Genomic DNA, 26303 nt, shown 5'->3' with positions numbered 1-26303 from the left:
TCCGAGTGCCAACCAGTCCCAATTGGGACCTTTTGGACCCAGTCCTGGCACCAGGCTCATAAATATGCCCAGTCCCAGCGCTGGAAGCGCCGGGCTCATAATGCTTGGGTGGACTTACCTGCAGCAGACCATGCTGCTTACTTGCCTGCCAGTTGAGTCTCTGATCCTCTTCTGTTTGGAACTACTTTTCCTGTTGGGTGGGGCAGGAGCCACTCCCTAGATTCAGAACACTGGAACTCTTCTGGAAAGCAGGAACTCTTTTCTTACCTAGGCCTGGCTGTGGAAGGAGACACCTAAGCACTACAGGAGGCTATTTAAACCACACCCGATGGATGAATCTTGCTTTGCGTTATTCTGCATCCTCAGCAGCAGAACGCTCATCGTGTCTTCTGCATCTGATCCTGGGCCTAAGGAAAAAGGCTTACCATTCTGAATCCAGTCTTCAGCAACACCTATAAAGACAAGAAAGAACAGGTTAGCATTACGGTCTTCAGTGACAGCTCTTCACTTACCTGGTCCATCGGCTGTCACCAACGCCTCGTGCTGCATTCCGGCATCTGAAAGACAAAGGCTTACCTACTCTTCGTGCGCTCCGGAGGTCTTCACACTGCATTCCGGCATCTGAAAGACAAAACAAGGTGCGTTTAAAGACATTGGGGAACTTTAATACTCACGTGCCATTACTCCTTTCCACATCTAACCCAGTGGGTATTCCGGCACTCTGCAGCCGCCCCGAACTTGTACCTGCAAAATAAAAAGACAGTTAGAGCGCATCGTGAAGCAGGCAACAAGCGCTTACTTACGTGCTTCCAGGCGCTTCTAGTCATCACACGGGCTCCATCTTCAACTCACTTCAGCCCGCCATCCGCCATAACCCTGCAAAACAAGAGACATCATTACTAAAGACTTTAAAGACATTAGAATTACTCGAAACTTACCGTTCGTGCAGTAAACGACGGACAGCAGTTCTCTGAAGTCAAGAGGCCTGCTCCCCTTATCCAGTGAAGAAACTGGTTACAGCACCCTGCCTCGAGGCAGATGGAGAGCACAGCGTTCACTTACCTAAGGTGAGAGCGTTAACCTTTGGGGTTCTACAGGAGAAGAGAAAGGGAAGAAGAGAGAGACATTCAATAACCCAGTTCATTAATCCCACATTTTCTATCTGCAGACATCTTACCCTTCGAGCCAGACATACAGTGCACAGAGGTCCAGCCCAAAGAGCCAGCTGTGTGTTACACATCACCTTTGAAGATACGGTATACGCCCAGTCAAGACCGGCGCCTCTACGGGAATCAGGTGAGCGTTACATACTGTTACATACAGATACATAGGCGTACCAAGTGGAGATTGATTCAATCGTGCCTGTAGGACAGCACACTCCACAATGTTATAGGCCAAATGATATAAAGGCAAAATGACACTGATGAAAGAGCCCTGTACACCCACTGGATTTACCTTGTCCCCATACCGTCTTCCTCTCCCCTGCAGGTGAATCTGCATATCCCCAAGACACGTGGCACATGACCCCTATGCGTCACCCGCACACGGCGGTGGAGCGGGCATGCAACCTTGCCAATGCCCGTACACGGATCTGCGTGGAGAGGGCATTTGAACTGGCGAAGGCACGCTTCCGGTGCCTCGACCGCACGGGAGGGGCAATGATGTATGCACCAGAATAAGGAGGCTAAATTGTACTGACATGTGCCATGCTGCACAACATCTGCTGTCGCAGAAATGTGCCACTGCCCCCTGATGCTCATGTGCATCCACCTGAGGATGGTAGTGAGGGCGATGAAGTGCCAGAATGTGTTGCACATGCACAAAGGATTGGGCTGAGGGAGGCGAGGTTGGCCAGACAGGGATTGATGCATGGATTATTTTAGAAATGGGTAATGGGTAGATCGGAAATATGTCACTTCAACATTGAATTGCATCAGTGACAATCACTACTGTCCATCATTGTGAATTTTCTAACGTGATTTATTTAACATCCAACAATCCCCCCTCCCCCCAGTGAACACCCAGCAAACTATCCCCCTCCCCCCAGTAAACACCTACCCCCCTCCCCCAAGTAGACTACCCCCAACTGTGCAGATAGGCACGTGTGTCTCATCAGGGCAACAACAACGATGCCATGCACCACTAGGATGGTCGCGGGCACTTCCCTTTTCCGGGCCCCTCCGGTGTGCGTGCCCTTAGGTGGCGCATGGACCGGCACCTAGGAGATGGCTCTAAGGAACCCTCCGTGGGTGTGGTCAATGTCGAGGGGACTGAAGCGGTGGCCATCACGTGCTGTCACATTTGGTTGTTTGCCTCCCGTGTCTGTTCAGTAAGTGCTGAGACTGCCTCCGTCAACTCCCTCACTCCTTGGCCAAAGCCTGTCAGGGCAGCGGTACATTGTTCAACAACTCGGCGTGTACGCGCATTGTCCCGTGCTATGTACTTGCACCCATGCCTTATTGATTGACTGACTGCCTTGATGTGCCTGCTCTGCACCTTCGCCATCGATTCCACCCTGGCATGTTTGGCCTCAATGATGTTGAGTCGGCCCATCACTGCTGCCCCAGTGACGAAGGGCTCCCCTGGTGCGTCACGTGGTGGCCTACGACTTGTGTGCTGTCGCGGGGGGGGGCTGCATGGCGACATGGCGCCAGCCTGGACTGGGCTGCCTGGCTCAGAGTGCCGGTCTTCTGGGCTCCCATAACATGGCGTGTCCACGTCGGGCTGCGGTGTGCGGACACGACGCACAGGCACATGTCGACTCCCTGCATGCTGTGTGTCTGGGCTTCCCTGGGGTGTGATCATCCCTTCAGTCTCACTACTTCCGGGAGAGTGTTGTCCTACGGCATGATGGCCACGTGGTGGTGTTGCTCCCACGTCGGGCTCCGATGCAGACCTCTCTCCCTCAGCATCGGGGCTGTGAATGGTGGCTTGGGGTGAGCGTACGGTCGCCTCCCTGCGGCCATGTGGCTGCCGCTGCTGTCTGGCGGGGCTGTGTTGGGGTGAGGTGGGTGTTGGCCTGGGTCGTCTCCCTTCGGTGTGGCCTCTTTGTGGGGTGCTGGTGGAGGCGCGTTGCTGTGTTGGTGTGGCCTCCTCCCCATCATCTTCGTCCCGTTGGGATCGACGTGTGCCTGTGGGGTACATAGGGTGTGGTTTGAGTTCAATGCTACATATATTTGTGTGATGCAGGTCATGCCAGCAAGTGTGATTGAAGACAGTAACAATGACGCATTCAACTTGCATTCTGTTCAGTCGCCATGTGGTGCTTGTTGTGAATGTGTATGGAGGTACACTGCATGGGAATGCGTGGTTGGGGTGCACTGCGCTCTGGGTTTTGGGGGTGTGTTCATGCACACTCCAACTCTACGTAGCTGTCCTATGGCTATGGAAGTCTATCCCCTGCCCCTGTCATTCATGCACTGCACGTATGGGGTCGTCTACGCAGCACTACCGTTCTAGGGATGTAGGTCTCACTTATGGGTGTATACAGTACCTCAGACATGTCTTCGCTTTCATTCACTAAGGGTCTGCATGTGTGGTACTTTCAGCTGCATGTATTTGGGGATGGGTCTCACCTGCCGTTGGGTCGATGCCAGTCCCTGCCTCCGCTCCACCAATGCCCTTGATGGTTCCAACGTCTATCAGGACTTTCATTTTCTCCTCCCAAGGTGTGAGTTTGGGTGGGGGTGGGCCTCCTCCAGTGGCCCTCCTCCAGTGGCCCAGCTTGCACTCCTGTGCTGTGACAGGATGCCACAGACTCGCACGCGCAGGTCATTCAGGCGCTTGCGGCAATCCTCCCCATCCCGGGGCATGCGCCCCACAGCACTGACCATTTGGCTGATGGTTTGCCATATTCGGGCTCTGCGCTGGCTACTAGTTTTTCACTGCTGCAGCTCCTTGTGGTGTATCTGTGCCTCCTCGACCAGTACTGCTAGCTCCTGGTCACTGAATTTGGGCTTCCTCACCCTGTCCAGGGCGGACTTGCCCGTAGTGCGCTCCCGAGGCATGTTTTGGCCTTGGATCGCGAGGATGGCTTCCAGAAGCTGTGATATCTGACGGATTTTGATTTCAAAGATGGCCGCCGCTTTATTTCCCGTTCCTGCAGTGACGCGTTTCCCTCGCGCTCATAGCGCGCGCAACACGACGGTAGCGCACGGTGCACCGGATTTAAAGGTTCGCGCTATCGGGCCGGGGCGCATGCACGATAACTCGTGATCTGGCGGATTATCCGCCGGGGGCCTTCACGTTAGCGCTAATTAGGTCCGGCGGATAATCCGACATATTTACCGCCAAAGTCGTGATGAGGCCCACAATCTTTGTCACAGTCCTAGACTAAGTCCTTGTCAGAGACCTAGACACAGTCTGAGTCTTTGTCACTGTCCTGGTTCTTATCATAGTCCTAGTTCTCGCCAAAGCCGTAACCCTCATCACAATCCTAGACCTTTTCAGTCCTGGTTCTCTTCACAGTCCTAGGCCTCAACCCAGTCACTGTCACAGTCCTCATCACAATAACATTGATGGTGTTTGTTAAACACACTTCAGCGTTCCAATCACAGGAATATCAGACTATAACTCACTGATAATCCCCAATGAGGGTGAAAGGTGTTATGTGGTTATATCCTTGAGAGTTGTCTGTCTTCGATTGATAAAGTTATGTATAAAATAGAGCTGCTCTATAAGAAAGAATTTTCTGGGGCAAAAAGCATGCATTTGAGCTCATTTGCATAAGCACAGTGCATTGCTTGGTGACTGGAGGTGAACTTCCAGGGGTGGCTACTCGATGGTTTGGTGTCATGTGTGCCTTTATTTATTTAACATTTTTATAGCGCACAGAACCCATAGGCACTCTATAATACAGATTACAGTAAAGTCATACAATGAAACACAGTGGTGTCAGGTGACGATTACATTAGTATCTGTCTAGAAGAGCTAACGTGGTTACCTGTCGCTTGGGAGGGTGGTACAATTACAACAGTTGCAAGCGAAGGTATGACTGAGTGGCTGAGTGAAGGGTAAGGGGAAATGGAAGTCCACTATAAGCCTCTGGAAAGGTCACTAAGTTCACGTCAGTTGAGGTCTTGGCTGAAAAGCCAAGTTTTGATTTTTTTTTTGGAATGACCATTGTGAGGAGTCTGTTCTCAGGGCTGGGGAATAGAGTTCCATAGTTTGACAGCAATTACTGGGAAGCTAGAGCCACCTGCTTTCTGTCGTTGAAATCTGGGGATGGTGATGAGGCTCACGTATGTAGAGCGGGTAGGTCTATTTGACTGTGTTTTTGACACTTGGCTAGACAGGTAGGCCAGTGCGCTATTGGAGATGCACTTGTGAATTAGAGAGAGGGTTTTGAATTTGATTTGATCGCGTACCGGTAGCCAATGGATGCTTTGTCTGGTTTGGGTATTTTAAGTGCAACTCTAATGGCGTTGTTTTGCACAGTTTGAAGTTTGCTGATATTGCGGACAGAGGACCCGGCAAGTAGGGAATTGCAATAATTAACCCTCGATAGGACAAGAGCTCTGGCCAGGGTGATGCAGTTGTCAGTGGACATGAAAGGCCTACTGGCTGTGATCAGCTTAGATGTTTTAATTGCTGCAGAGACAATAGCATTAACTTGTCTTGTAAGGGTGAGTGAGGAGTCAATGTAGACACCTAAGGTTTTCACCTCCTTGGCTACAGTAATGATATTGCCATCAATGTTGAATGATTTGTATTGTGGAGGTAGGTTATTCAGTTTAGATTGGCTGCCTAGGATTACTAATTCAGTTCTCTCATTGTTGAGACATAGTTCATTTTGTGCCATCCAAGTTTGGATGGTGAGGTAGAGTTTGTTTAGTAGGTTGGAGTCAGTGTCATTGGATCCAGTGATCGGTAGGAGTATTTGTGTGTCGTCCGCGTAATTTGTGTACGTCATTCCCAGTTTGTCTAGACGATCAAAAAGGGGCTTAGTGAACACATTGTAGAAGGTTGGCGACACACACAAGCCCTGGGGCACTCTGCAGGAGACCAGGGTTGGTTTGACAGCAGCTGAGGGTGAGAAGACCCTTGTCGTGCGGTTACAGAGGAAAGATTCAATCCACTCTATAGCATTGGGGGGGAATTGAGCTGCTGATGCCAGGTGTTGGCAGAGAACATCATGATTGACAAGGTCAAATGCAGCCGATAAATCGAGTAGCAGGAGGATGGCTAGGTTCCCTTTGTCTTTGAATTGATCCATTTGGATTTTTAAATCTAGAAGTGCTGTTTCTGTGCCATAGCCAGGACGGAAGCCTGATTGTCAGAGGCCAAGGAGGTTGTTGGCTTCTAGGATTTTTTGTATCTATAGGTAGGCTACTCTGTCGAGTATTTTTACGAGGAATGAGACTGTGGTGATGGGCGGTAATTGGTGGGGACATTAAGGTTAAGCAGTGGGAGAACCCAGGCTTTTTTCAAGCTATCAGGCACTTTGCAGGTGGCAAAGGAGTTATTGATCAGGGTGGTAATGAAGGGCGTAAGCTCGATGACACAGTCTTTGATAAGGGTGGCCGAGCATGTGTCGCCCTGACACCTAGAAGGCTTGAGGCCTTTGATGATTTTAATGGTTTCTGTGGTGGATACCGGTTTCAATTCAAATTTACTGGGGATTGTCTGAGATACAGTAGGGGTATTGGCTGGCGTGATGTCTTGGCTAAGTTTCATTTTCTTAGCTTTAATTTTGTTTTGGAGGACATTGATTTTTTTTTAAAGTGCATTGTGAACGTTAGTGCACCAGAGCTGATCCTTGGTGCAGTGATTGGGTCTTGGGGCAGGCGACTCTAGTTCTCAAAGTATGGTGAAGAGTTCCCTAGGACTGGATTGGGCATTTTCAATTCTTCGTTTGTAGGAGTTGCCCTTTGCTTTGATGGTTGCTATCTTGTATTCATTAGCTGATGTACTGAATTGAGCCTCGTTGGCGGCTGAGGGAGATATTCTCCAGGCGCACTCAGCTAGGTTCTTTTTGCAGATCGCAGGGTTTTGAGGTTAGTGGAGAACCAGGAGTTGTCGTGGGATGTTGGTTTTGTTTTCCAGGTGCCTATAGGAGCCACTTTGTTGATAGCGGCTAGGGCAGTTTGGTTATACAGGGACACCATGGAAGTAGGGTCGGGGTTGGTCAGTGGCAGGCTGGTTAAGGGAAGTAGCAGGGAGAGCATGTTGTCTATGTTGATGTTCCTATGGTTTCTTGAAGGCATTGTTAAGGTAAATTGGGTTGTTTTATCAGGTTTGGTTATTACGGTGGTGGAAAATAGGATGACCATGGCCAGGGGTATTGGCTAGGATATTTGTGATACAGTTGATGTCTGCTAGCCAGTCTAACGTGCGCCCTTTTTCATGGGTTGGGAGGTCAATACGATGAGTGAAGCCGCGTGCTTCAATCATGTTGGCAAGAGACCCGCTTGGGTGTCTGAAAGGTCATTCAGGCCTAAATTAAAGTCTCCCAGAATGAGGATTTTAAAGGAGGGTTTAGTGTTGGTAGCCAGGAGAGAGGCAATGTCATCTTCAAAAGAGAACCGGCCTGGAGGTCGGTATACAATGTGGAGGGAGAGGGTGCAGGTGGGGGAGAGTAGGATTTTCAGGGAGATCACTTCACCAGATGGGAATATGAAGTCCATGGATTCTCCTAGGCTGATGTTATTTTTTGCGATAAGTTCCACTCCACCCCCTTTGGCAGTGGTTCTATCTTTCCTGAAAATGGTGTACCCTTCTGGGATGGCCAGGGAGAGGGCTGGGCCTGTTAGAGAGTGGAGCCACGCTTCCGTGATAGCAAGGGTGTCTAGGTCATTGGCTTTGGTGAGATTTGATTTGCAATGTCCAAGGCCTGGGCGGGGGGGATCTTGTATTAATGAGAGTTCCCTTGATGTGTGTGGAGGTGTCTGTCGAAGTATTGTCTTCAGTGTTGAACTTCTGCTGGTTCCATTTTTGGGGATTATCTTTTTGGGTGTGTAAAGTGATGACTGGTTCAGCGGGGTTCTTGGGTGCCTCGGAACACTGCTGTAGGATTGGTGGTGGGGCATCTTTTGTTTCTGAGGGAGAGGCTCATTTTTTTGGGCAGGCAGCAAGATGGGCAGGGTGCCATTTTTGGAGGAAGGATGTACGCGGGTCGCTAGGTGCTTCTTTCTTTGGTCAGTATGACGGGGTTGAGCGAAGAGGGGTGTGTGCTTTATTCCGGGACTCTTGGAGGTCTGGAGGGTTAGCAATATGGTGCAAAAGGAAATGGGTGTTACTCACCCCCTTGCGGGCTGGCCGGGGCGTTGAGTAGAAGTAGCCACTAAGGACCGGAAACTTCAGTCTCTGCTGAGTACCACCTTAAAAAGGATTTCTCAGACCGGACTACCTCACTTGAGGCAGCTCTTTTTGGTGACAAACCAACCTGCCGTGCCAAACAACCAGGCAGATTAATGTATAACCCTAAAGAGCGGGGAAACCACGTCGCCACACCAAGCTGCAAGGAAAAAGCAAACACTGTTATATCCAAACATATACTAAATAAACAGATCTCTAGAATAGAGGTATATACCTGAAAGAAGTTAGCAGCTAGATCCAAAGAAGGGAATTGAGGAGAGAATACAACTACATTAGAGATGGGAAGATTGTACAGATGAGAAGAAGGAGAATAGAAAATGTCATACCCTTCTAGTTGTTGAAAGGAGGTAAAGAAAAAGAACAAACAACGACAGGATAAAATAATAAACAGGGTGGTTAGAAAAAGGGAAAGCTCCCCGGGCGGCACGAGGGTCGCAACTAGGTCCGGCATGGTGCAAGGTAATCAGCGCAGCGTCCAGCTTGCACCTGTAACAGTCAGGAAAGTTCCTTAAGTCCTTAGTTAGATGGCAAACAAAAGAACAAGCACTGGAAAACTAAAGTACAGCTGGTATTCCTTAAGACACTGTGGGTTCCTAGTTAGATGGTAAAAAAAAATAAAACAAAATAAAAAAAATTTTTTAAAAAAAGAGTACAACGTACTGGGAACGAAAGTACAGTTGGAATTCTTACCAGAGGCAATTAGGAGATCTGTATCTCTGGAAAGGCACAGAGCAGTTTGATGGAGTTTGTGGAACAATAGTGAAATCCCTCCGTGTGATAGAAACATTCTTGTAGAACAACCGTGCAGCGGAATGCACGGCCGCACGTTAGATAGGCAGCAGACACAAACGAAACAGTAGAATGTTCGGAGGGCCGTTCAGGAAATTCCGGTGATGGATTCTACTAGCAGTATCAGGAAGAGACAAGAGGAAGGTCGAGTACACGGTCCGTGGTCAGGATTGAGCAGGCAGAATCCAAGCCAGTCAAGGGGCGCACAAAGAATGGTCAAAATACAAAAATCCAAAGTCAAAAGGGAGTTGAATCAAAACACAAGGATTGCAGGGATAAGAAACGCTAATTAGAAGTGCTGAGCCTCGGATCACGTGACCTTTTATGGAAACCAAGGCGGGGCCTGTATACGTGCGTTGGCTTGCCGGAATGTGCCTGACCCAGCTGATTGAAGACACGCCGCATAGCCCTGCAACGTGGTTTCTCCAGCAACCGCCAACGCTGCCAGAAGGGGGAACATAAGGACGTTACCCGATCTCTTATGTGACGAAATGTTTGCAGGCCAATGCAAGCGGATTGGACCCCATGTGTAACAGCATCTGCCCCCAAAGAGAGTGGCAATCCCTTGGAAGCGTGAAAGGCCCGCAGAAGATCAGGCGAGTGGATGTTAGCCAAAGGTTCCCAAGTTCTCTCCTCCGGTCCATAGCCCTTCCAATCGACCAAATAGTACAAAGAACCTCTAGAGACCTTAACGTCCAAGATACGGGCCACCTCAAATTCTTCCTCCCCATCTACCAGAACAGGAGCAGGCCGGGCCTGTAGACGAGTGCCAGGTGGACAGGGCTTGAGCAGGGACACATGAAAAACGGGTGGATACGCCAAGAGGTAGGCAAGGATAGACGCATAGCCACTGGATTAACCACGGCAGAAACCTTATAAGGACCCACAAAATGAGGTAACAGAGACCTCTTTCCGGGAATGCACAAGTGGCGCGTGGACAACCAAACAGACATGCCCACATGGTAGATCGGGGCTGGGGAGTGAAGAACATCCGCAAATCTTTTAGACCGTACTTGGGCAAGTAACAAGTGAGACCGTACGTCTCGATACAACTGGTCCATGTCTCTGACACAAGCCAGGGCTGCCGGGTTGTCTGATGGTAGAGTCGGATCTAGTGGTAGGGAGCGTGGGTGGAAACCATACAAGGCGTAGAACGGAGAGACTTTAGTAGCAGAATGCATGGAGTTGTTATACACAAATTCAGCCTGAGGTAAGGCGTTCAACCAAGCAAGCTGAAACTGAAGGCACAGACAGCGTAGATAGTGCTCCATAGTAGAATTCGTACGTTCTGTCAATCCATCGGTTTGTGGATGGTACGACAAAGAGTACCTGCCATCAACAAGCAAGGAGGCAGTAAGGGACCTCCAGAAACAGGAGGTAAATTGGGACCCCCTGTCGAATACCAGGATTGAAGGTAGGCTTGAAGACGTTGGACAAAATCAGTTCAGCCAAAGCAGGAGCAGTCGGGAGACCTACACAGGGAATAAATACAGCATATCTGGTGAAGTAATCAATCACAGCAAGGATGGTGTCAAAACCCTTGATTGTAGGTAGTTCAACTACGAAGTCCACGGCCACCATTTGCCAGGGTTTGTAGGGAACAGGAAGAGGATGTAGCAAACCCATAGGTTTAGACCTGGAAGGCTTACATTGAGCACAAACCGAGCAAGAGGCTAAGTGATCAACAACGTCTCGGGTCATGGAAGGCCACCAGGACCATCCACGCAGGGAATCAATGGTTTTTTGCTGACCAAGATGTGCTGCTACCGCAGAGTCATGAGCCCATTGAAGAGCGAGCATATGAGCTTGGTCAGGTGGTACATAGATCCTACCCTGGAAATAAGGTAACCCATGGAGAACTTCCAGCTCAAGATTGGCGATGATCGCTGGGTTAAACCGAACCCACTGTTCCAGTAGAGTACGTACCGATGGCTGCACAGCACAGCCACAAACCACGTTGTTCTGAAGCAAAGGAATCGATTCGCCGATTGGTGGGACACCTGTATGTAACCGAGACAGAGCGTCAGCAGAGACTTGGAGACACGCAGGTCAGTAGGTAATAGTAAATTGGAACTGTGAAAAGAACAAATGCCATCGGGCCTGTCGCGCAGTAAGATACTTCCTGGACTTGAAGGCCAAAAGGCTTCTGTGATCAGAATATACAGTGACAGAATGTTTGGCCCCCAATAGATGGTGCCTTCATTCGACAAACGCCTCCTTGATGGCCAGCAATTCCCTTTCTGTGATTGCATAATTCTGTTCATATGCTGTGAGTTTCCTTGAGAAGAACGCAACCGGATGAATGTCCCCGGATTGGGGACAGGCTTGGGACAATCGCACCCACAGCGAAGCCTGATGCATCCGCTTCTACAAAGAAGGGCAGGTCCGGATTGGGATGCTGGAGAACAGGCGCTGAAGTGAAGGCAGCCTTTAGCCCTTCAAAAGCCGTCTGGGCCTTTTCCGACCATACAAAAGGAATTTTGGCACTAGTCAGGGCCGCAAGAGGGGCCGCGAGAGAAGAAAAGGAATGGATGAAGCGCTGATAAAAATTAGCAAATCTTTAAAAGGACTGCAAACTCTTGACCGAGGTCGGGACTGGCCATTGCAGCACTGCCTTTACTTTAGAGGAACTCATTCGGATTCCCTGGCTGGTGAGATCGAACCCCAGAAATTCGACTTCGGAGGCGTGAAACACACACTTCTCAAGCTTCACAAACAGCTGATTATCACAGAGTCGTTGTAGTACCGTAGAGACGTGTTGTATATGCTCCGAAACGGAGGGAGAATAGATCAGGATGTCATCTAGGTATATCACCACAAACTGGTTGAGAATGTCGTGAAAAACGTCATTCATAAACGCTTGGAATGTAGCTGGAGCGTTACAGAGTCCGAAGGGCATTACAAGGTATTCATAAAGACCAAAGTGGGTTTTAAAAGCGGTCTTCCATTCATCTCCGCTTCTTATGCGTACCAAATTGTACGCCCCACGTAAGTCTAGTTTGTTGAAAAATGTGGACCGTCCCAGTCGATCAAGCAAAACCGAGACGAAGGGAATCGGATACTGATTCTTAACAGTCACAGAGTGGAGAGCCCTGTAATCGATACAAGGCCTAAGGTCCCCCTCCTTCTTTGGCACAAAAAACAGCGGTGAGGCAGCTGGGGAAGTAGACGGACGGATGAAGCCCATGTCCAAAGACTTGTCCAGGTACTGCTTGAGTACCTTATCTTCCTTCAAAGACAATGAATACACTCTACCTGATGGTATCTTGGCCCCCGGAATCAGTTCGATAGGGCAGTCATAAATGCGATGCGGAGGGAGTGTCTCCGCCATCTTTTATCGAAAACATCAGAAAAGGAGTAGTATTCCGGAGGGATCCGTGTGAGTAGCTCAGCTGATAGGGCCCCGATGGATCCCGAAAGAGTAGCCGGCAACCGACTCGGGGAGGCAGAGACAACTCCGTGGCCGGTGAAACATTGTCCATTGCAAAATGCGGAGGGAAAGTGAAGGATGCCCAGTGCCCAGTCAATATGTGCAATTGCAACCAAGGTATCCCCAGAATGACTCAGTAGGCCGGGGCTTTAATAACATCAAAAACAATCTCCTCTGAGTGTCCATCCTCTGTGCCTATAGTCAACGGCTCGGTATGCCTAACTACCAATCCAGAAACTAAGGCAGTGCCGTCAACTGCACTGACTGACTCGGGCTGGGGTTTGGCCACTAAGACCACCCCATAGGAAATGGCAAAGTCCAGGTCAATATAATTACCTGTGGCTCCGGAATCGATAATCACTGAAGCAGAAAAAGGCGAACCAGAAGATTTTGTGAAAGTGACCGATAAATGGAACAGTGATGGAGAGCTGGCAATAATCGAGTCCAAAGCAGACCTTCCCGACAAAGGGACTCTTATCTATTGTCTGGATCTGGCGTTTCCCGCCTTTTTCTTAGGTTTTTTGGTACAATCCGGTAGTAAATGATCGGCTGACCCACAATACATGCAGAGATTGTTCTTTTGCGGTGTTCCCGTTGAGCGTGGGCCAAAGGTCCCCTAATTGTTCTAATTTGCATGGGTTCCGAAGCGGAATTAACTGGAGGTGCGGAGTCCGCGACCAAAGGACGCATCATAGGTCTTTTCTCACCCTTCCTTTCTGCTCTACGGGCGTCAATCTGGAGAACCAAATCCAGTAGTTCACCAAAAGGTGTAGGAACCACCGGGACTGTGGACAGCGTATCCTTTAACTCCTCCGAGAGGCCTTGATAGAATACAGCAGATTTCTTTTCTTCTGGCCAGTCGGTCTCAGCACCCAACTGATTGAACTGAGCCAAATAGACTAGAAGAGTGGTGGAACCCTGTCTGAGCTTGAGGAGTTCAAGATCCGAAGCTTGAGTAGTATAGCGTGTAGCGACTACTCGACTCATGGCTGCGAGGAGGGCATCGCAATTGTACAAAACATGACTGTTGGACTCCAAAAGAGGATTGGCCCAAGCAGTCGCTGTGCCCCCCAAGTGAGATAGTACAAAAGCAGCCTTGGTGGTTGAAGTGGGAAAAGAAGAGGGTCGGCGCAGGAAATGCAATTTGCACTGATTAATGAATTTGCGATATTGCTTTGGATCCCCTGTAAATCGTTCCGGGGAAGCCAGAGGAAACTGGGTAGAGACCACTACCGAAGGAGGGTCTTGAATAGGAGGTGGAAATCCCGAGCCAGAGGCAGATGCACCAACCACTCCTGTTCCATGTGAGCCGGATGACATCACCATGCCTTGTAGCTCATCAACCCTCTGACGAACAGAATCCTGAGCAGAAAGCATGTCTGATCTAAGGTCAGACATCATCTGCATCAGCTGGGCCAGAGTTTCCGAGGATTCCATCGGAACCTGTTGCTTCTAGGCTTCTAATTCTGTTACTCACCCCCTTGCGGGCTGGCCGGGGCGTTGAGTAGAAGTAGCCACTAAGGACCAGAAACCTCAGTCTCTGCTGAGTACCACCTTAAAGAGGATTCTTCAGACCGGACTACCTCACTTGAGGCAGCTCTTTTTGGTGACTAACCAAACTGCCGTGCCAAACAACCAGGCAGATTAATGTATAAACCTAAAGAGCAGGGAAACCACGCTGCCACACCAAGCTGCAAGGAAAAAGCAAACAATGTTATATCCAAACATATACTAAATAAATAGATCTCTAGAGTAGAGGTATATACCTGAAAGAAGTTGGCAGCTAGATCTAAAGAAGGGATCTGAGGAGAGAGAATAGAACTACATTAGAGATGGGAAGATTGTACAGATGAGAAGAAGAAGGAGGATAGAAAATGTCATACCCCTCTAGTTGTTGAAAGGAGGTAAAGAAAAAGAACAACCAACAGCAGAATAAAATAATAAACAGGGTGGTTATTAAAGGGAAACCTCCCCGGGCGGCACAAGGGTCGCAACTAGGTCCGGGATGGTGCAAGGTAATCAGCGCAGCGTCCAGCTTGCACGTGTAACAGGCAGGAAAGTTCCTTAAGTCCTTAGTTAGATGGCAAACAAAAGAACAAGCACTGGAAAACGAAAGTACAGATGGTATTCCTTAAAACACTGTGGGTTCCTAGTTAGATGGTAAAAAAAGAGTACAACGTACTGGGAACTTAAGTACAGTTTGAATTCTTACCAGAGGCAATTAGGAGATCCCTATCTCTGGGAAGGCACAGAGCAGTTTGATGGAGTTTGTGGAACAATAGTGAAATCCCTCCATGTGATAGAAACGTTCATGTAGAACAACCGTGCAGCGGAATGTACGGCCTCACGTTAGATAGGCAGCAGGCACAAACGAAACAGTAGAATGTTCGGAGGGCCGTTAAGGAAATTCCGGTGATGGATTATACTGGCAGTATCGGGAGGAGACAAGAGGAAGGTCGAGTACACGGTCCGTGGTCAGGATTGAGCAGGCAGAATCAAAGCCAGTCTTCCTCTTCTTCTTCTTCTAAATTATTGAATGCGTGGGCGGACCCACGCAGGCGCTTCCCCATCCAATAGGATGATGTGCACCTATCAAAGCCAGTCAAGGGGCGTGCAAAGAATGGTCAAAATACAAAAATCCGAAGTCAAAAGGGAGTTAAATCAAAACATTGCGGGGATAAGAAACGCTAATTAGAAGCGCCGAGCCCCGGATCACGTGACCTTTTATGGAAACCAAGGTGGGGCCTGCATACGTGCGTTGGTTTGCCGGAACGTGCCTGACCCAGCTGATTGAAGACACGCCGCATAGCCCTGCAACGTGGTTTCCCCAGCAAATTCCAACGCTGCCAGAAGGGGGAACATAAGGACGTTACCCAATCTCTTATGTGACGAAATGTTTGCAGGCCAATGGAGCGGATTGGACCCCATGTGTAACAATGAGGGGGAGTGTATTTTGTAAGAAGTAGGTCGTTGGGACATCGTGTGGGTTGGGGAGAATTTGTGCCATTTGTAATCTCAGTGCGCAAGGGGATGAAATTGTACTCTCGCTTGATGTGGCTTGTGACTCATGAAGAAGCGAAAAGGGGGCTCTGAGGGGACTCTGAGGGTTTTCATGCTATGCTTCTAGAACTTACGATCAGGGCAGGGCCTGAGCTAATCTAATGTATTATTGGCAGATGTGGATCATATGCATGCACAATCAGGCTTAGACATGCAATTGCTTCAGGGGTCCAATAGGTGCTGCAGTGTTGTGATTCAAGGCACGCTGTGAGCAGGTGTACGTGATTAAGCAGGAAGGTTCACACGGGTGTAAGTCATTTGTATTGTGAAACTGTTCAGCAACGTGAGCCACCGGACCAACGTGATTGTTAGATGCTGACAGAGATGGTGTGAGCCACTAGTTGAAATAGCCTATTCCAGTCATCATTTGTCATACCAACAGTCTTTATTCTGCATCAGTCCGAGTAAATTAGAGCCTCTTGTCAGTCTCCGCCATAGTAAGTTTCTTGGTCAGTGTCAGACATAGGCAGTTTCTTTGCATGGGCATAGCTGTGAAACTGATGTTGGGCCTTGGAGCAACGCAATGCTCTCTTATTGTTGTAAACAGCGATGATCAAGTAGTGCATGCCATCCTACACATGATTTTGTATATTACGTATGCTTGGTACAGACCTACGTTTTGCCCTTGTAGTAAACCAATTGTTAGGGTTACAAAGTTCAGCTGAGTATTCTTTTGGGCTCCAGTAGATCGGGGACTGAAGGTGTTATTTTAATATTATTGATGATGGCATGTTGGATGGTACAGGCATCAAAATTATGTTATGAGCGTCTGTAGCAGGTTATGTAAGCTGCAGGCTTCGGGCGTCCGGAGCCGATGAAAAATGATGAAAGTATTTTGTCAGGCAGCAGAGGCTAAAAGCTCACATGATTTCCTTTCAGGTTGCATGTTCTTGGCCGGGCTGGTACTTTGTGGGACTGATGAAAATTCATAACTATATAAATGTAAAATGCAATGAACTGCAAACACCAAAATGATTGCATTTGCTTATGTTTGTTCAATATTTCAGTTTTTAATCATTACGAGGCTGACGGTAGCCGTGCCTGGAATACAGGCACGGCTGCTTCCAGTATTTTATTTATTCCGGCGCCCAGAAATGGGCAATTACTGGGTCATTACGGCCGTGCCGGACCCGGTATTTGCTCATTCCTGGGCGCCTGGAAAAATAATTTCCCATTTCACCCCCACAGGGCTCAATTGGAATGGGGAAGCCGGATGCACCGGCACCGTTATGAACGGTACCGGTTCATCGGACATGCTGTGCTCGCGGGTGCCACTCTGCCCGCCAAGTCCAACCTGGTGGGCAGAAAGGCACCCGCGAGCACAACTCGTAGTTTGCCAGTCCGGTAACTACGGTACCGGCAAGCTTACCGGTACCGTAGTTCCCAGACCGGCAAACTTGTAATGCGGTCCTGCCTCATGCCTGATTTCTTTCACTTCTGAGTGCTGTAATGAAAGGTTATTCGTACCCAATTTAAATCTTTGACAGTTATATAATGAGCAGATTTGCCCACTGGCTTACCTGTCATTCTCTTTTCCTAGTTTTAAACCATTGCCTATAATATTACTGTTACCATTGGTAGATCATTCTCTTTATTGTTCCCCAATAAATATTACATGGAGGCATTGATGTTCCCTCATAGCTCATTCTTTGATATCTCAGTACATTTAGCTAATAGTCTTTTCCTCTCAATAGCCTTCTATTGAACATGTTAAATAATTGACAACATATTCAAAACAAGTTACAGTTTGATAATGAGACTTAAACCTCATGAAACAATTCCACAGGTTTTACATTCACAAATCCATATCCTAACATTACAACTGAATCCTTCCTTCTTCTCAATTTGCACTGGTAGCAGGAAACGCAGTGCTTACTACTTAAAGTTTTTCATCAAAATGGGCAAACGTTACTGGTTATAGTCAAATGTATTACCTCGAGTCTGATCAGCATCTACCCGTTCCTTGTGGCTCTGAACGTTCGCCTTCGGTCGCTTGGGGGCCGGGCAGGGTTCTGGAACAGGAGGCTCAACAATACTGGACTTGAGCAGTCCATTTTCTAGAAAAGAGAAGATACCATGAAGGTATGAACAACTAATTACTGTAACATATTAAAAAAAAAATAACAAAGCCAATAATTTGGGATTTTGAATAGGCCCTATATAAGCATTGGTCAGGTATTACCATCGTATGCTCAACTACTCACACCTTTTGACAGTTATTGACAACATATGTCCAAGTACTTTCATCATCGACAGAGATTGACTTCCAATGCCGAGGTGGACAACCATTGGCATGAATTTCCATGAAACGTCCAGGTGCTCGCAATATTATTTTGTGTGCATGTGTATGTTTAGTGTATTCATGTGTGTGTGTTCGGGGGAGACACTGTGTGTGAGCAGTGTGCCTGTGTGATCAGTGTATGGGAGGATGGGATGGGTGTGGGGTCAGGGTGTGTAGGTAAGTGTGTGCAGCCCATGTGTGTATGTTGTGGGCAGTATGTGGGAGTGCAGTGTGTGTCTGTGGGGGGCAAACTCTGTGTGGAGGATGTCTATGGGGGCAGTGTTTCTGGGTCTGAGGGTAGTGAGTGTGTGTGTGTGTGTGCATGGGAGAAGATTGTGAGGAGGAAGTGTGGTTGTGTATTTGTTGGTGAGTGTGTGTGTGTGAGAGTGGACAGTGTGTTTTGGGGCAGTGTGGAGGGGTGTAGTGTGAGGTGGCAGTGTTACTGTGTGTGCTTGCGGCGGTGGTGACAGTATGTGTGTGTGTGTGTGTGTGTGTGTGTGTGTGTGTGTGTGCGCAAAGTGAGCCAGGGTGTTGGGACATAGTATGTTTGTTCATGTGTGGGGCCGTGTTCATGTGGGGGGCAGTATGTGTTTGGGTAGTATGTGTGTTTGGCTTGTGGGTGTGGGGTAAGGGTGCATAGGAAATGTGTGTGTGGGTGACTGTGTGTGCAGCGAGGTGTGTCTGTGTGAGTAGTGTGTGTGTTTGTGTGCGTGGGGCATGACCAGCGCACGTGGGCAGTGCTTGTGGGGCAGTAAATATGTGGAGGGGGCACAGTGTGCGGGGGGTGTTGTGTGTGGGGGTGTGTGTAGGGTGAAGCAGTTTAATGCTCATAACATTTGCACAAGTCAGAACTTTCTTCTTGTGTGGTATTTGTAAAGTAGTCTTTGTAAATGTGTCTTGTTTATAGGCTTTCCCTGTAACTTCCCTTCCCAAGTGCCATGTAAGGACATTATGGGTCTCATTACAAGTCTGGCAGGCAGGAAATAAGGTTGCCTCTAGCAACATACCGGCACCCTTTCCGGACCGCCAGACTACGAGATTGCCTGCAGGGGCCGAAACACCTGGTGCTTCCGTGTCCCCATTCCCATGCAGTCCTATGGGACTACACAGGTATGGGCACTTTCAGTTTCCGCCGCCTGACATCCCGGTCTGCCACCACTTGTAATATCCCAGTGACACCGGGATATCGGGCAGCCAAAAGGGTGTTACGAGGTCGACAGCAACCCGACAGTAGCACCGGTGGGTTACCACTTACCTCGTAATGAGGCCCTATGTGTGATAGAAGCAGTACAGGCTGCCTAAATCCGTCCTTTATCTACATATTCTGTAGACATGACACAAAATAATTCTCGATCAGCCCAAAACAACCAACTCCACACAACAAAGCACATCGGCTAAACAAATTAAAAACAGAACAAACAGGGCTTTTCCTGCAAGTTAGCTTCCAGGGATGCATGGGGAATTGCAGGGATCTCGCAGACTGAGTCAATGATTGACATGTGTGGGCATGCTTCAATTTCCTGTTTCCTCTAGGTTCAATCAGCTGCACATCACAAACTTGCTGATGGTTTGGGAACAGAAGGACAAGGATGGGCAGGGAAGTCAAATGGCCTTAGCATGGCTGTGGGTGTCGATAGGGAAGACACATAATCAAACACACATAATCAAACAAACTCTGCAGGCTATATATCCCTCTTTACATGCCATTTTTTCCTATAATGTCTATTCCCAGCGCCACCTAATAGCCAAAACTAAAAAGCATTCACAAAACCAATCGTTTTGGCTATGTGGCTGGTCGGAAGAAACAGTCGGACACAATGAGGACATTATGAATTATATTTAATGAAATTATATGAAAACACCAAACTTTCCCTATTGCTAAAGGGATCACCATGCCTATCTAAAGAAACTAAGGGTGCTTGTCTGTCATCAGGAAGTCCCAAAGTAAAAATGTCCTCGGTCGAAATCTGACCCTACCACTAGTTCAACCAACTTAAATTCAGCCAAGAGAAGGTCTTTGTTCTCCTGGGCTTCTCGTAGTTTCTGATAGTCTCTATATAGAAATATCTCTGTCTTATACTTGTGTTTCTAAATACAATCTTCTTTGGTAAGCTCTGTATATCTCCTCCATGAGCTCTTGTAGCTCTTATAAAACACTTCTGGGGTTGGTGCTCTCGTTAAGGTTATGCTGCTTACTGCTTGTTCTGAAATAGTCTCATACACTCTTGTCTTCACTTGTGACCCTTTTACAGTCTCTCAATTCATCTTTGGCTATGTTGCATGGGATTTGATCATCTTTTAGATTCCCTCACTCCTGGGTTCTCTCTTTATTACTCTTTCTTCTGTTATCTGGTTCCTTTGAACGTCTTGTATCATATTCCTCAGAAGCTGTGCTTGGGCTTTTCTTTATCCATTCTTTGTCTCTGTTCTTAAGACCTTTTCCTCTTCCAGGGTAATTGTCTCCAGTCCCTCTTTCTTCTTCTCACAAGGTTATTTATTTGTTTTATGAGCCTTTCACATTGGTAATCAAACTAGTTTATTCGTTGTACCTCATATTTATGACTGGACTGGGACGAGTTGCACTCTTCATGTGCTCTTGCCCCCTGCAGCCTCCCGCTTTTCCCGTTCTCCCCTGTACCTTCATCTACGTAGGGGAATGTTGCAGGGCTCGGTTATTCTTCTCTGTTGTCGGGTTGCCTGTTTTGGATTCCCGGTGGCATCTCATACTCTGCTTCCCCTCAGGCAGCAGCCATCTACGGACGCTGGTGACAGGGAACTTTTCGCACTCCCAACTGTGATGGTGTTAGCGTCATTCAGCAGGCGTCTCGCCCACCACAAGGCGTTCATGATCATGCCACCACCGCTCGAGATTACTTCTCTATTTTCAGGCAGCGGTTTCCTCAGCGTCTCACTGTGGCATTCCTCACTGATTCAAAAAGTGGTGGGATTCACCGATTGGCTCTGCTCCACCCCTCCAAGGCACGATCACGTCAGGGGGCTTCCCCTGCGTACCATACTCTCTCCTCCTCCTTCCTCCACTTCTCTCAGTTAAAAACACATCTCGTCTTAAAGAGACATCCTCTTTCCATTTTGCTGACAGATTCACTTCAGCATTGCCTGCAACCACATAGGTTATATTCTTCTTCCCAGCAGGCAGTCCCATATATGCCGATATGTTGGGCAATCTAGGGAGCTCCTCATAGGAACGGGAGTCCTTGTCCCCTAAGGGGGATTCACTCCCAGTGAGGTCTCAGTTGCCCATACCCCTAGGGATGGTATCGCCGAGTGGGCTCACCTCCCAAGCCTCAAAGCGGGTGGCTCCCCCTTGGGGAGAAGGGATGAATACCCTGGATTCATCACAGCTGCTTTATATGTATTGGTATCAGGGCTTTATATAATCACACAATTTGCAAGCTACTACCATCATATTCCCAGGAAGTACCATCATTTCTAAGGTGATACCAACTGCTGTGATATACCAGGTAATGCCATCAAATGCCCAGATCTTCACACCATTTTAAGGTTTTGGTATGAAAATTCCAAGGACTCACACCATTGCCATGTATTACCAACAAAACCCAAGTATTTGCACTGTTACTATTCAATTCCCTGTTTGGTGCTGGGGCAGTGTATGAGCAGTGCTGGGACATTGGGCCTCATTACGCATTACCTCTTAAAAATCTGTTAATACCAGCAATCCGGTATTAGCGTAGAGTACCTGGGCGCACGCACAAACCCATGCCAGAAGCGTTAATACCGGATTGCCGGATGAATAGAGAAAACATCTAGCATTTGCAGACAAGAAATGGCATCCCTACCGCTTCTGCCCAAAAACAGCGCTAACACCGGATTGGCAGTAATACCGGTGCCGGAACCCGAAATGCAGCAAAAACCGGAAGTAGGCCACAAGCCATTACGAAAACCAAAATCCACCTCAATCCACTGCAATCTACAGCCATCCAGGCACAGAAACACCCAAAAAACATGTCCCAGGAACACAGCAAGCCAGGCAAGGACCTACGCCAACGCAAACCCAGGATCGCAGACGCTGAACTGACAGCCCTGTTGGAGACTGTGCTACAGTATGCTGACAAGCTGTTTGGAGCAAGGCTGCGCAAGACAAGCTGCCAGAGCAAGAGTGCCATATGAGATGAGGTGGTGACCAACGTCACAGCTGTTGGGACCGTCCACTGGACGAGAAAGGATTGCCGCAAGAGGTGGGATGACCTCAAGGCCAAGGTGCGCTCAGCCATTGCAAAGCACAGGAGGGAGTGCGCAGCCACAGGTGGAGGCACCGTGGAGCCCCTTCAACTCATGCCGTTGAAGGAGCAACGGAGCAGCATCCGGCACATGAGGGGGAACCGAGGGCATTGGAGGCGCTGAGGCCGATGCAGGGACACTGGGAGAAGGCAAGCGTATGTACATGTACTCCCCCCCCCTCCAAGCCCCCTTTGCATGCCTCCTCCATCAGTGTGCCGAACAATGGCCAAGCCAAGTGGCCTGACCCATGGCATGGAACGCACTGTCCACCCTTCGATGGCTGTACCACCCTGACAGACACACAGGCAAGCACATTGCACACACCCTGCATGTACCCCATTCCCACCTCCATGAACCCCACCCCTGCAAGGTCATCCACCTAAGCAACAAGACCCACGTGAGACAGATGTCACCAACAACACAGCTGTCCACACTGCATGTGATTTGTATAATGCACGACTGAGGAAATGTGTGGCAAACAGCTGACAACACAACTCCTCTTCCCAACAGATATCCATTCCACGGACAACGACGAGGCAGGACCATCGCATGCACCCACCAGGAGAGGCGCCACAACTGCGCAAGGACAGACACACTGCCGGACGCAGCAGGCAGCATGGCAGTGGGGCAACACCAGCACAGCCACCACCACCACCTGTAGCATTGCCAGCCCATCCACCACCACCACCCCAGGCAGTGGCAGCCCAGCCACCACCACCCCAGGCAGTGGCAGCCCAGCCACCACCCCAGGCAGTCCCAGCCCAGTCACCAACACCACCACCACCCCAGGCAGGGTCAGCCCAGCCACCACCACCTGTAGCAGTGCCAACCCAGCCACCACCACCAGTAGCAGTGCCAGCCCAGCCACCACCACCACCTGTGGCAGTGCCAGCCCAGCCACCACCTATGCACCCTTCACACACTGGTTTTGTGCCCTACGACACCACAGGCAGCGAGAGGACACATGTGACGCTGGAAAGTGCCTGTGCACACACCAGCCCCCACCACATGGCCCAAACAGATGTGGCATGTGGATATTTCCGAAGAGTCAGACTTAAACGGGGAACAGGAAGTGGCCATGGACTCCTATGAACAATATGAGGGGGACACCACACCTGGATTTAGTCAAGTCACAACTCCAAGCCCACACAGCCCGCAACCACGGCCAGATGGTAAACTGTGTGCAATAAGGGCATGCTAGACCAGATCGAGCGCCAGCAGGTGGCTGGTGAGCAACTCAGAGATGCGTGAAATCTGCAATACCATTCAGAGGAGCACCCGCTGCATGGCACGCAAACTCGGACAGGCAACATCTGCCATGGTGAAACTTGGGCAGAGGGTGCGCAACCACACAGATGCCTCATCTGCCGCAGCAGTGTCCCTCACAGGCCATGCACTTGACATTGCAGTACATCCGTGCCCATGGTTCTGAGCCCTCATCCACCAACACGCCCACTGAGGGCTCACTAGAAGGCACACCAAGGCAAAGGTTCATCCGCCTCCTCAGCAAAAGGCTCCAGGACTCAGAGCCCAAGTCCAAACATGCCCAGATGTAATGCATGGACATGGTGGTCACACTGATGCATACTGTTGTGTACCTAGAGTGGGTAGGGTGTTTGGGGGATTTTGAGTGGGTAGGGTTTTTGGGAGGATTTTGAGTGGGTGGGGTGCTTTTGGGGTGGGTGTTGCGATGGGATGTACACTGCATGTATATCCAGAATGGCACTCCAAATCATAAACATAAAATTCACACTTGTAACCTTGAATGGACATCAATCTTTGTGTGCATACATTTATTGCCTTAGATGAGCATTGGCCAGGTAAATGGCAGGCAGCATCAACAAAAATTCTCAATAAGCTCCTGGCGGGTGATGCGACCCTGCCTGGCCTCTGCACACGCAGTATTCGCATGTGTGCCATCTGTATGCACACCTTCATCATCTTCAGGGGAATGTCCACATCTGGGGGCGGGGGTATGTTGTGCCGAATGCAGATGTTGTGCAACATGGCACATGACAACACGATCTTGCCCACCTTATCTGGCTTGTACATGATGGCCCTCCCAGTACAATGTAGACATCTGAAGTGTGCCTTCCCCACGTCAAATGTGTGCTCAATTGCCACCCCCGTCTGAATGTGTGCTTGATTGTATGCCAACTCCTGTGGTGTTTGTGGATTTCTCAAAGAGGTCATCGGTCACCTGCAAGGGGAACAGAAATAGGGCGTGTCAGTGGATGAGTGTACCTTTCAAGCACTGTGACAATGGTCATGGTAAGTACAGTGCCCATATGCAAAATCACGTTACACCTTAAGGCATGCCATCTAGGTACTACGTTGGTACCATGTTGACATGATACTACAGGATGGTGTTTGCACGCCCGACACCAGCAAATGGGATATGGACAGGAGGGGCACAGTACTCACATCATGGTTTGGTTCAAGGAAATTATGTGGCCCACTTTGCCTTGTGGCATTCGGAGCTAAAGGTTTTGCAATGGGACGTGCATGTCACAGGGGAGGAGGGCAGATGGGATGTGCAAGTGCTCTTGTGTTCCCGGAAATGGTTGCTGATGTGTGCCATGGTGGGGGACACTGGCTGGGTGGTTGGCCGGGGTGGACACAAGAGTCGTGTGCACATACAGCGTGTATGGTGCATGCTGGGGCATAGGTGTGAAGGTGTGGTAGTGTAGAATAGACAGGGGCCTGGTGGCCTTTGACTGCCATCTGGCCACAGGGCACATGTGTCAGCGGCAGAGAGGTGATTGTCGGGGGAGGGAGGGTGAGTGGTGAGGAGGTAATGATGGCTATTGGGTCATTCGCACATCACTTAAAGGTGCTGTCTGTTAGGGGCAGGGGACCATTCCAGTGAGAGGACCCACCTACGGGGGGGAGGGTCATCAATAATGTGCACACAACACATGAGTATGGGGCATGGTTGTGAGCGCACAGGACTGATCTGGCTAACATGCAATGTCTCTGCCTGCGAAAGTGTCACCCCATTGTTTGCCATCCAGTGCACTTCTGTAAAATGTATCTGTGCCCCATTTGTTGTGCCTGCTATGCCATGCTGTGGTGCTCCATCTTGCATGTGTTGTTGTGCACACACTGTGTGTGCCTATGGCTCTGCATCCCATGCTGATTCAGAGCACCATGCATTACCCCGGTAATGGCATTGCCATTGGTACTGAAAGGGGCCCCTAGGGGACCCTGACGTCTATGGAAACAAGGCGAATCACCACACACGATAGAGACGCCAGACACGAGGTTGTATTCCCAAGGCTAGGGTTTTATTGCAAAGCAAAAGTCTCAGTTGGCCAACTCGGTCTCACGGCCCGCGACGTGTATCTCTAGACCTCGAGGGATGCAAGAGAGTGAATTACGTACATCAGTTACATATATACAAAATGCATATCAAACAATCAGCTATGACATGTTTAACACCCCCCCTTTATTGGGTTTCTTTGAACTTGGTGTGATGATGGCATCTCCGACCACTATGACACCTTCAAACATCTATTCTAGTAACAATTTGCAATTTGTGAGTGCGAAGGCATCTTTCAGCTGGAAGCGAACTACATACGGGTTGCATTCTGGACCTTGCTATCTATCAGGTGCTATTCGCGTCCTGGAAGCCGACATGCTCTAGCGGGCTCAGCAAAGGGGGGCCGTAAGAAAAGCATAATTCAAGCCTTTAGCAGTATTATTCTAACATATTCTACCATATAACGAGACTGGCTGGCAGCTGTGAAATGATTAAATGCCCTGCAGCTCTGCTTCAAGGCTACATTCGGGAGGGAGCCGGGCATTCTTCCTGGCGCTGCCTACGTTTGTGTTTCAGCAAACTCTTGTTATCCTCACGGCCCTGCGGCCTGTCCTTTTCACATACAGACAACAATGTTTCACAGTGGAGCAGTGTAAGCGGAAAATATACTGCAAAGCAATAGGAACAGAAAGCAATGAGCAATGTTAGAAAACAAAATGGCGATTCTTGTTACATCAAAATGGCTGTTCATTGGCAAACTTGAAAACCTATATTTTGTCATATCGTGCATGAGACGGTTGGCCCAAGTAGAGGTATCCGTATTTCTAGACTGCAAACCCTCCTTTGGCCGCATGCCAAACGTGTCATCTATTTATTGAAACCTCCTCTAGTGATGATGAATCTGA

The 26303-nt window shown here is 49.1% G+C and overlaps 1 protein-coding gene across 3 annotated transcripts in view; it reads right to left on the bottom strand.

Annotated features, from left to right (window-relative positions):
- The window catches only part of DNMT3B (DNA methyltransferase 3 beta), a 668820-nt gene that overhangs the window by 276623 nt on the left and 365894 nt on the right, over positions 1 to 26303 (bottom strand). For all 3 annotated transcript variants that reach the window (XM_069651024.1, XM_069651025.1, XM_069651026.1), the window contains one exon: positions 17530 to 17652. In XM_069651024.1, coding sequence (XP_069507125.1) covers positions 17530 to 17652 — 123 coding nt within the window. The remainder of the gene's footprint in view (positions 1 to 17529; positions 17653 to 26303) is intronic.

This window comes from Ambystoma mexicanum, chromosome 3p (assembly GCF_040938575.1).
Source record: "Ambystoma mexicanum isolate Mex_15411 chromosome 3p, UKY_AmexF1_1, whole genome shotgun sequence".
Lineage (NCBI taxonomy): Eukaryota > Metazoa > Chordata > Amphibia > Caudata > Ambystomatidae > Ambystoma > Ambystoma mexicanum.
Note: the sequence above shows the minus strand (reverse complement) of the source record. Positions and strands in the feature narration are given on the sequence as shown.